Raw genomic sequence first — 12,785 nt, 5'->3', positions numbered from 1 at the left:
CCACCGAAAGTTTGATTTTAGCGAAATATTTGCAGTTTTTCAATTTTAAAAAATAGTGACCATGAGTGATCATTTCTAAAAATATTTTTTTTGAAAAGTTCAGAAAATTTGCTATAAAATTGTCTAAGAGACATCGAAGATTGGACCTCTGGTTGCTGAGATACAGCGGCTTAAAGAAAAAGAAACACGAAAATTGAAGTTTTCTAAGTCTCACCCAAACAGCCCACCATTTTCTAATGACGATATCTCAGCAATTAATGGTCCGATTTTCAATGTTAATACATGAAACATTCGTGAAATTTTCCGATCTTCTCGAAAAAAATACTTAGAAATTTTTTTAAATCAAGACTAACATTTTAAAAGGGCCAAACATTGACTATAACGCCCATTTAAAATGCTAGTCTTGATTCACTCATGGTCACTATTTTTTAAAATTGAAAAACTGCAAATATTTCGCTAAGATCAAACTTTCGGTGGCTATACCTTGAAGACGGAGCCCTTTATCAAAAAATTTGTGAAGTACTTTTCGATTGCAAATTCAATTTCGCATTAAAAAATTATGTCAAACTTGTTTTTGCATGAAACTTTGATTTTTTTCCAAAAATCACTATTTTTTCAAAAATTCATAACTCGGCGGCAGATTTTTTGACCATGTTTCTCTATAGCTCAAAAGTTGCGGATTTTTGTCCCCTAAAACATATAAAAAAATCTCGAAAATAAAAAAATACGTATTCTGAATTTTTTTTTCCGTGTACCTATTTTTTTTATCAAAAGTCCTCAACAATACCTACAACTTTGCCGAAGACACCAAATTGATCAGAAAATTCACTCAAAAGTTACAGCTGTTTGAATATTTACATACCGTTTTTGTACGGACAGCAGCCAAAATTGTATGGAGACTTGTATGGGTGAACCAATGACGCTAAATAGCTTATTTGGTAATAGGGAAGGCCACCACAAAGTTTAAGTCAAATAAAAAAATACAAAAAATAAAAATGGTTGGGGCTGCGAAGTCGGGTCATATTTCAAACGACTCCGACTCCGACTCCGGCTTTCTCAGATTAGCTGACCCCGACTCCGACTCCGGCTCCGGCTTTGAACAAATGGTTGGCTCCGACTCCGACTCCGACTCCGGCCTACCAACTCTAGCCGACTCCGACTCCGACTCCGACTCCAGCTTTCAACAAAAGGTTGGCTCCGACTCCGACTCCACATGTTTTTAAATGTTTCAAAAGTTAGTTATCTATTATTAGTTAATTATTTTTAAAACATTGATAATTAGTATTATTTAAATACTCTCTAAGCGTCTTGTTTTTCTCAAGAAAAATAAGTTAAGTAAAAGTAAAGTAAAGTAAATAAACGGAAAAAAGTTTCTAGGTTACAAGTTTTATACGTTATGGAAACAGAAATAAAAAAAAAACTTCAGTTTAAGAGGCATTTTGAGAAGAACAGTTTTGTAAGTAAATTTGGATTTATTTGCTTAACCTCAAATTTGAAAATATTTTTTTCAAAGCTAATAAATGTAAATATCAAATTGTTATTTTTGAATGAATAACTAAAAGAAACCTGGCCTGGCCTGGCTCTATTGAACATTAAAATTCAATTTGCTAACTTTGAGGCTGACATTTGTAAGAAGCACAGTGACATGCACATTCATCCCACATATTCGGAACACCCACAAATTCGGAACACTTTTGTGGTAATTTGACAATCGGATGCAAAATGCAACTTTTTTGTCGTCCCTGCTACTTTTAGGACCTTTATTTTGACATTCTCTTGCTATTTCAATAGCAAAAGTAGTTCATTTTGAACAAAAAACTGCATTTCGAGACTATTTTATTCAGCGCTGCAAAACACTGCCTCCAAATTGCCTGTTCCATAATTGTGGGATATTATTGTGCCTTGGTGGAAAACCTGAATTTAATTGATATTTTCACAAAAAAGTTATCAGACCATATTTTAAACATCACTAAGCTTGAGTTTTATTGGTTTCAGAGTGTGAAGTCATTATTTTGTAAAAAATATGTTCTCCTGGAGAGAAAAAAAAGTTTGTTTACATCGTAAGAAAAAAGTGTTCCGAATTTGTGGATTTCCAGGGTCAATGTTTTTCATTAAAAACTTGATATAAAACGTAAAAATATACAGCCGGTCTATACATCAACCGAAAGATCCCAAGAAAAGCTTTCAAATGAAGGTAAAAGCAAATCATTATGTTCAATCATCGATTTTTCATGATTTGTTGAACATTGACCGATCTGTAAACTGTTCCGAATATGAGGGATGACTGCACCTTGTTTTTTAAATGACAATTTTAAACGATACTTTTCTCTGTTTTTTTTTTTTTTTTTTTTTTTTTTAAGACGTACTTGGACATCACGCCATGGCTGAAGGAGATTATTATTGCAAATCAATAAAAAGTAAATCTTTCCCAGTTCCTGAGGGGAACACCCTTGAAGAGTATTGGGGCCGGCATTTACAAAGCGGATTCAGTGGCAGTTTCATTCTCAACTTAATGTTAACATGTTAGGGTTAATGATAACATTCCATAGGTCGCCTCCCTAAGGTGTCGTGATAAGGTCCAGTTTGTGACGATACACCACCTTCCCTTTACTAAGCAATCGATTCCGGAAGGGAAAAGATCACCAGTTGTGTTGGTCCGAGCCGGGATTTGAACCCCGCTCTACCGCTTACGAGGCGGAAGCGTTACCACTGGGCTACATGGCTCGGTCATTGCAAATCAATGTATCTAAACAATTTCTTCGTGGAAAGGATGCTTAAGATGTCCTTTTCAAATATCTGTGGCATGGAAAATATTTTAACATGGAAATTTTGAATTGATTTTCATTTTAAAATTTTATATACTTTAAAAAGGAGGAGCACGATACTTCGTGAATCTTCACCTAAAACGAAGCTTTTTGGATGATCTTGCGCCTCCATCAAAATATATGAAAAAACTTAAAATATAATAAAAACAAATATCCACAAGTAAAATATTTTCTAGGTCACAAACATTTCATTTTTATAAGGTTCATTGATTTACAATAATTATCACCTTCCGTCATATTGGCGTAAGACATACAGTATGAGAAAATTCGTACCAGTTGATAATATTTTAATTCTGGGTTTTTTATTTATAATATTTGAAAAATAAATTTAAATCCTATTTTTTGTTCTATAATTTTTATTATTAGTTCATTTTTGTACTGAATTCTTGAGATTTGTTCAACGATAATTTGCAACGCTATCAAAATAGTTTACCTAAAATCAACATCAACAATCAATGATTATCTCAAATTTGTTACAACTTCTTTTAACATTTTTTGTTAGTTTAAATTATTTTAAATGCAACACTTTGATTTTCTTGTACTCAGTTAGAAACAAAATGCGCATGTGGAGTTCCAAGTAAGAGATTGTTATTATCGTTGATTATTTGTTACAAAAGTTAAACTGTCAGTGACTCTTTTTCGACCTGCAAAAACAGTGATTACTATTTATAATCTTTTTATGTACCTCGTAATTTTTTCCTAAAAAATGATATAACTTAAACCTCTAAGACATTCGCTATAGGGGTAAAAGATGACTTTGTGTGTACTTTTTTCAGAAATAACTGAATGAAATTTGGCCAAATTTGAATTGAAAGGGAACATAAATATAGTCTGACTACATAACCAATATTTTTTTTATTATTTTTCGAATGATGATACTACATACTTGGGTAAGAGGTTATCATTTAGAGATTATAGTGTAATAACACAATTAGAGCATTTCAATCACAATAAAAAGCTTCAAATACATAATGGCATCTGATAAATCAATTCAAAATATAAGTTGTTTTGTAAATTAATTTGTTACATAGGAAATACTGAACAATGAAAAACATATTTTTTGTTGAATTTAAGATAACTCCGGCTCCGACTCCGACTCCGGGTTATCAGAAATCTTTGGCTCCGACTCCGACTCCGACTCCAGCTCATCAAATTTAGCCGACTCCGGCTCCGACTCCGACTCCTGCTGTTCGAGTTTTGACGACTCCGACTCCGACTCCAACTCCAGGTCCCCAAAAAGACCCGACTCCACCGACTCCGGCTCCGACTCCGACTCCGACTCCACAGCCCTGGTTTTTTGAAAAACATTAAAAATCTGGACATAAAAAGTATTAAAAATTATTTTTAAACCCAAAATGGAATTTTAAATCGAGAATCGTGAAGTACTTTTTTTATAAATTGAGCCGTTTTCAAGCTAATGCTATAGTTTTAAGATAGTCCTATAATTTTCCCTCTGGTACTTTGAAAATCTGATAATTAGTTTCTGAGCTTCAGCCTTTGATAATGTGCTGTTAAATATGAAAATAAGAAAATTATCTATTTTGAAACCTTTTTAAAAGTTTAGCTTGAATAACTTAGAAATATTTTTTATTAAACAGATGAGAGACTTTTTGTCTGGATTTTCAATATCTGACAAAAAAAAATCAAAAAAAAAAAATCAAAAAATGCTTAACAGTTACATAAAATATAGCATTTTTTCCGTGTACTTATTTTTTCTGAAGAATTTTCATCTTTACCCACAACTTTTCCCAAGACACCGAAAATACCAATAAAGCCCTTCAGAAGATACAGAATTTTCAAACAATTCAAGACCCATTTTGATCAGCCCTTAAAATTGAATGGAAAAACTAATGATGCATATTACCTATTATATTATGTAATTTTACCTCAATTAAGACTGCAAAAGTTACGTTACACCAGAAGAGAGGTCATAAAAAATGTACCCCTTCCCAGATGTAATATTGACATGATTTTTTTTACTGTGTAATATTTAGAAATAAGCAAATTTGTGAAAAGCTGAATCTCAGCTTTTTTTAAATGAAATCAGTGTCCAAATCCTGTGATTGGCCTCTCATATGTTGGGTTACCAAAAATTTTCAATGAGCCATATTGGAGATCTGGTAACCTAGTCATTAGAAACATGCATTTGTGAAGTATACATACTTGTACTGTCTACTTTTTTGATACCGGATCTAAGAAATAGCTGTGGAAATAGATGATTACAAGTCAAAATAGTTTAGTAAAATTGGGCCCTAAATAGAGCTAAATTGCAGATATTATTGTTCACAACGATAATGCTTATTTCTCGGAGTACAATAACCTTTTATACGATCGCAAAGGATTACAAATGGATTTAGGTCAATTTTAAACATTAACGTAACAGCCCTGCTTTACAGAATGCATCCTACTTGACAACTCGTTCCAAGGAGATCATAGTTGACCAATCGATAAAAGTTGTCTCAAGACAAGTGTCATTTTTGCATTTAAATAACAAAAAAAAAGTTATCAGAGATTTTTTTAAATCGTCTATTTTACCGTTGTACATAAAACTTGACACTGGGCTTTGGGACTAGAGGGTGACGATTCTCGAGATTTTCAATTTTACCGGGAATCGAGAGTAGAATTTGGCAATTTCCCGGGAATTCCCGGGACCCGGGAGTTTTTTTCAACTTTGCCAATAGAGCCAATAATTTATAAAGAAAAGTAATAAATGTTTTTCTTTTCAATGAATTCAGTTACAATTCATTCGTACTTATTCAATGAACCTCATTATTTTAGGGCACTGTCTACCTATTTTTTTTCTTTAACTTTTCTTTAACTTCGCAACCCTTCATGACAGAAAAGGTCCTACTTGACAGCTCGTTCCAAGGGAACCATAGTTGATCCATCGAAAAAATGTTGTCTTGTCAATAATTTGTTTGCATTAAAATGAAAAAAAAAAGAGATCTGAAATGGTTTTTAATTGTGTTTTTAATTAATGTTTATAAAAATTGACATAGAGCTTTAGTACCCAATTGAAAAAAAAACTAGATCATGAGAACTGCTATGCTCGAGAGATGATATGGAAATTATACTTATTTCGAAAAGTCTTTTCCCTCTTAGAAATAATAAATAGAAACAATAACAGTTATAATAACAGTGCATTTAGGTGCATTTATAAGTATTTATAGGTGTTTGATAAGTTAAAACTTACACTTTCTGAATAAAAGAAAATAAAGGGATGCATTGGTTTATTCAAACTTGAACATCGAAATTTTGAAAATCTTATGTTCTAAATAATTCAGAATTTTTCAAATGTTTTTTCTGATGAGTTAATATAATTTTTGCTTTGATATTCATAATTTTAAAATTTCCCGGGAGTCTCGACCAAATTTCCCGGGAATCGAGAGGTCAAAAATGGTCGATTTCCCGGGAATTCCCACTCGTCACCCTCTATTTGGGACCATATTGGGATCATAATACGTAACACTGCTGGTAGCGAAGATTTTCAGAGTTCAAAGCTGCCTTTAGTTTGAAATTGGGTCCTGAAGCCCTATACTTATTTTTATGTAAAACGATCAAAACACGATTAAAAACCATTGCTAATTTCATATCAAAACCTAAAATATGACCAAAAATTGTTTTTTTAACACTTTGGCTCAATTCTGAGGGCAGATTCAGCGGGCAAAATTCCTTAAAAATACATGTAGTTGGACAATTTTCGAATTTCGTTACGGTGGTCCCATACACTTTTCCCTTGAATATTGGACATTTTTGAATGAAGATATCTCGAATTTAAAGAAAAATACCCCTGGGATTTTTTTTCCGCATTTATAGTGCTAGAGCACCTCTTTCGAATGCAACCTGGCACTTCAAATTTGGCCTGCGCCTTTTCGAGATATTTAAAGTTCAAGAGTTTTAAATTGACATCCATTAGCAACAACTCTCCTGAAGACACCAATGCTCCAAAACTTCCCATTTTTTTCGGAACATCAATTTTCCAAATAATTTCAAATGTTGGAGTTTTTTATTAAAGGTCCAATAAACCAAATTTTCAGTTTTTACTTTTGGAGTGTTTGTTAATACCCCTGACTCAAGGCGGTTTGAAAAACATCCAAAAAGCAAAAACTGGAAATTTGGAATATTGGACCTTTTCAAAAAAAAGGAAATAAAAATAAGGAGCAACTGCTGTGTAAATTGGCGGGGAATGGCCCAGAAAGTAAAAAAGAAACTGTTTAGTTAAATATTTTTGTATAATTTGCATGGTCTTAAACGATAAATTTACACAATACACTTTTCCAAGTTACGCTACTTGGTAGACTATGTGGTTCGTGTCCAGAATCCAATTTGAAGATTTGTGTTCACTCTCAATGTAACGAATGACTCCGTTCAGTATCCACATTATGAGAACGAAGAAAACTACAAAATAAAAAACCACGCATTAGTTGTCATCATATGTTTGTTAAGAAAAAATAAATACCTACCAATCATCACACACGATCCAACCACCAGAAACAGTATTGAGACGGGATATTTCCGATGTACCAAATTGTAAACGTGAATTACTATGAATAACGTAAGAGCCACTGCAGAAATCACTACGAAGTGGACTCTGTATCCTCTGACAAAAACGATGTTGTGCTGCAAAATAAAAATGGTTAGAACGTGTCTTAGTCATCCAAAAGGGCAAAACCCGATATACCTTGAGAATCCCAACTGCCAGAAAGATGCTGGACGCAAGCCACACAACACCCTGCAGAATGGGACTACTAAACAGCATTACGTAAAAATATGATCGATTTGGTCCCATGGAAGCTTCGCCAGGGTTGTGGTCGAACATTCTGTAGGCAATAAAATCGTCGCCATTAGCTGAGAAAAAAGTGAAATCATTAAATTACGTTTCAAAAAGCCTCAAAAAACAATGTTTACAAACTTACCAATTCTCACAATGCCGTAGATTATCGCACAGAGTGCACCAATCGACACCACCGCGGCATAGGCCAGGCCAAGTATACGGAACGGTTTTTGCGACGATGACGACATTTTAGCTCGAGTAGTGCCGGTTTTCACATGCGTATTGATTAAGCTACACTAAGCGACTGCAGTACTACTCAGAACGTAGTAAACAAACGGCGCCGCCACAGTGCATTCTAACCGGGACCGGGAGGAGTGTGTGTGTGTTTGTGCCAACTTTATGGTCTTAGTCTTGGTAGGGTGATTTTTTTGCTGAATGACTCGGTTGGGTTTATTCAAAACAGTTGGGTAATTTGACAATTGTTGGAAAAATAACTGAAATGTAAAACAGTTTGATGTTTATACGAATATGTTGTATCTTTTTTTTCTATCGGTAGAAGATTGATGATAATTTACGAATTGCCCTTTTTATTTTGCAAAGTATGAATATTATCTGCTCATTTTTATCGGTCATGCTCTGACGATTCACATGAATTGAGAAAGCCCCCTTTAATCGTAAAAAATATAATTCAGATAAATATAGCTAGAATGGTCTTAGTTTGTCTTCTAAACAAATAATCTATACCGTTAAGTAGAAACGGTTGAGGTTTTTGTGTCAGATCGAATATTTGCAATTAAGAGGAGCGACCGTGGCTGACTGGTTACGGTGATCGCTTTGTAAGAGAATGGTTCTGGGTTCAATTCCCATCTGCTCCCAACGAGAAAGTTAAGAACACATAATTTTGAAAAGGAGAATATGAACGAAAAATCAAAGTCGCTCGTCATCTAACCTAAGGCACTCTCCAGGATCCCTTCGAAAGATTGGCTGCGCTAGGGTCTGCTTAGATTAGATTAGATTAGATTAGATCGAATATTTGCAATTAAGAAAATATGTTAAATAATCTGATATTCAAAATAATCTTGAAAATCAAAGTTCAAGAATTTAGCGTAGATACAAGTGTCAGTTTTCAAAAGCTATGCTAATTGGAAAACATTTTGACAGTTAAAATTTCATCAAATTTTACACTTTCAACGCTCGCAACTATTTATCTTTTTTTCAATTTCTTAACCCTTAAATGCCAATTTTTCGTATTTTTTTTACCGTGTTTTGGGGTTCATTTTTAGCAAAATGTTGTTCTTTTTTAGAACTCAAAAGTTGAAAATGAAATATTAATAATATTAGATACTTTGCAAAAAAAAACACAAGAAATTTTTTTTGTAGGCATGTAGGCAAAATGAAACAAATGACCAAAATGACCAAAATGACCAAAATGACCGAAATGATCAAAATGATCAAAATGATCAAAATGATCAAAATGATCAAAATGATCAAAATGATCAAAATGATCAAAATGATCAAAATGATCAAAATGATCAAAATGATCAAAATGATCAAAATGATCAAAATGATCAAAATGATCAAAATGATCAAAATGATCAAAATGATCCAAATGATCAAAATGACCAAAATGACCAAAATGACCAAAATGACCAAAATGACCAAAATGACCAAAATGACCAAAATGACCAAAATGACCAAAATGACCAAAATGACCAAAATAACCAAAATGACCAAAATGACCAAAATGACCAAAATGACCAAAATGACCAAAATGACCAAAATGACCAAAATGATCAAAATGACCAAAATGATCAAAATGATCAAAATGATCAAAATGATCAAAATGATCAAAATGATCAAAATGATCAAAATGATCAAAATGATCAAAATGATCAAAATTATCAAAATTATCAAAATGATCAAAATGATCAAAATGATCAAAATGATCAAAATGATCAAAATGATCAAAATGATCAAAATAATCAAAATGATCAAAATGATCAAAATGATCAAAATGATCAAAATGATCAAAATGATCAAAATGATCAAAATGATCAAAATGATCAAAATGATCAAAATTATCAAAATTATCAAAATTATCAAAATTATCAAAATTATCAAAATTATCAAAATGATCAAAATTATCAAAATGATCAATATGATCAAAATGATCAAAATGATCAAAATGATCAAAATGACCGAAATGATCGAAATGACCGAAATGATCAAAATGATCAAAATGATCAAAATGATCAAAATGATCAAAATGATCAAAATGATCAAAATGATCAAAATGATCAAAATGATCAAAATGATCAAAATGATCAAAATGATCAAAATGATCAAAATGATCAAAATGATCAAAATGATCAAAATGATCAAAATGATCAAAATGATCAAAATGATCAAAATGATCAAAATGATCAAAATGATCAAAATGATCAAAATGATCAAAATGATCAAAATGATCAAAATGATCAAAATGATCAAAATGATCAAAATGATCAAAATGATCAAAATGATCAAAATGATCAAAATGATCAAAATGATCAAAATGATCAAAATGATCAAAATGATCAAAATGATCAAAATGATCAAAATGATCAAAATGATCAAAATGATCAAAATGATCAAAATGATCAAAATGATCAAAATGATCAAAATGATCAAAATGATCAAAATTATCAAAATTATCAAAATGATCAAAATTATCAAAATTATCAAAATGATCAAAATGATCAAAATGATCAAAATGATCAAAATGATCAAAATGATCAAAATGATCAAAATGATCAAAATGATCAAAATGATCAAAATGATCAAAATGATCAAAATGATCAAAATGATCAAAATGATCAAAATGATCAAAATGATCAAAATGATCAAAATGATCAAAATGATCAAAATGATCAAAATGATCAAAATGATCAAAATGATCAAAATGACCAAAATGATCAAAATGATCAAAATGATCAAAATGATCAAAATGATCAAAATGATCAAAATGATCAAAATGATCAAAATGATCAAAATGATCAAAATGATCAAAATGATCAAAATGATCAAAATGATCAAAATGATCAAAATGATCAAAATTATCAAAATGATCAAAATGATCAAAATGATCAAAATTATCAAAATGATCAAAATGATCAAAATTATCAAAATGATCAAAATGATCAAAATGATCAAAATGATCAAAATGATCAAAATGATCAAAATGATCAAAATGATCAAAATGATCAAAATGATCAAAATGATCAAAATGATCAAAATGATCAAAATGATCAAAATGATCAAAATGATCAAAATGATCAAAATGATCAAAATGATCTAAATGATCAAAATGATCAAAATGATCAAAATGATCAAAATGATCAAAATGATCAAAATGATCAAAATGATCAAAATGATCAAAATGATCAAAATGATCAAAATGATCAAAATGATCAAAATGATCAAAATGATCAAAATGATCAAAATGATCAAAATGATCAAAATGATCAAAATGATCAAAATGATCAAAATGATCAAAATGATCAAAATGATCAAAATGATCAAAATGATCCAAATGATCCAAATGATCCAAATGATCAAAATGATCAAAATGATCAAAATGACCAAAATGACCAAAATGACCAAAATGACCAAAATGACCGAAATGATCAAAATAATCAAAATGATCAAAATGATCAAAATGATCAAAATGATCAAAATGATCAAAATGATCCAAATGATCAAAATGATCAAAATGATCAAAATGATCAAAATGATCAAAATGATCAAAATGATCCAAATGATCAAAATGACCAAAATGACCAAAATGACCAAAATGACCAAAATGGCCAAAATGACCAAAATGACCAAAATGACCAAAATGACCAAAATGACCAAAATGACCTAAATGACCAAAATGACCAAAATGACCAAAATGACCAAAATGACCAAAATGATCAAAATGACCAAAATGATCAAAATGATCAAAATGATCAAAATGATCAAAATGACCAAAATGACCAAAATGATCAAAATGATCAAAATGATCAAAATGATCAAAATGATCAAAATTATCAAAATGATCAAAATTATCAAAATGATCAAAATGATTAAAATGATCAAAATGATCAAAATTATCAAAATTATCAAAATTATCAAAATAATCAAAATTATCAAAATTATCAAAATGATCAAAATTATCAAAATGATCAATATGATCAAAATGATCAAAATGATCAAAATGATCAAAATGACCGAAATGATCGAAATGACCGAAATGATCGAAATGATCAAAATGATCAAAATGATCAAAATGATCAAAATGATCAAAATGATCAAAATGATCAAAATGATCAAAATGATCAAAATGATCAAAATGATCAAAATGATCAAAATGATCAAAATGATCAAAATGATCAAAATGATCAAAATGATCAAAATGATCAAAATGATCAAAATGATCAAAATGATCAAAATGATCAAAATGATCAAAATGATCAAAATGATCAAAATGATCAAAATGATCAAAAAAATCAAAATGATCAAAATGATCAAAATGATCAAAATGATCAAAATGATCAAAATGATCAAAATGATCCAAATGATCAAAATGATCAAAATGATCAAAATTATCAAAATGATCAAAATTATCAAAATTATCAAAATTATCAAAATGATCAAAATGATCAAAATGATCAAAATGATCAAAATGATCAAAATGATCAAAATTATCAAAATGATCAAAATGTTCAAAATGATCAAAATGATCAAAATGATCAAAATGATCAAAATGATCAAAATGATCAAAATGATCAAAATGATCAAAATGATCAAAATGATCAAAATGATCCAAATGATCCAAATGATCAAAATGATCCAAATGATCAAAATGATCAAAATGATCAAAATGATCAAAATGATCAAAATGATCAAAATGATCAAAATGATCAAAATTATCAAAATGATCAAAATTATCAAAATTATCAAAATGATCAAAATGATCAAAATGATCAAAATGATCAAAATGATCAAAATGATCAAAATTATCAAAATGATCAAAATGATCAAAATGATCAAAATTATCAAAATTATCAAAATGATCAAAATTATCAAAATGATCAAAATGATCAAAATGATCAAAATGATCAAAATGATCAAAATGATCAAAATGATCACAATGATCACAATGA

General features: G+C 30.4%; 1 protein-coding gene across 1 annotated transcript; it reads right to left on the bottom strand.

Moving 5' to 3' along the window:
- Window positions 1–7,038: 7,038 nt before the first annotated feature.
- On the bottom strand, window positions 7,039–7,943 carry LOC120412882 (uncharacterized). The gene is made up of 4 exons (XM_039573509.2): window positions 7,742–7,943; window positions 7,507–7,673; window positions 7,289–7,445; window positions 7,039–7,223 (listed from the first exon to the last, which is right to left on the bottom strand). Exons 1-4 carry the CDS (start codon window positions 7,845–7,847, stop codon window positions 7,108–7,110), a joined length of 546 nt encoding a protein of 181 aa, XP_039429443.1. The 5' UTR covers window positions 7,848–7,943; the 3' UTR covers window positions 7,039–7,107.
- Window positions 7,944–12,785: the final 4,842 nt, after the last annotated feature.

This window comes from Culex pipiens, chromosome 3 (assembly GCF_016801865.2).
Source record: "Culex pipiens pallens isolate TS chromosome 3, TS_CPP_V2, whole genome shotgun sequence".
NCBI classification, from domain to species: domain Eukaryota; kingdom Metazoa; phylum Arthropoda; class Insecta; order Diptera; family Culicidae; genus Culex; species Culex pipiens.
This window is presented reverse-complemented; position numbering and strand designations above follow the sequence as displayed.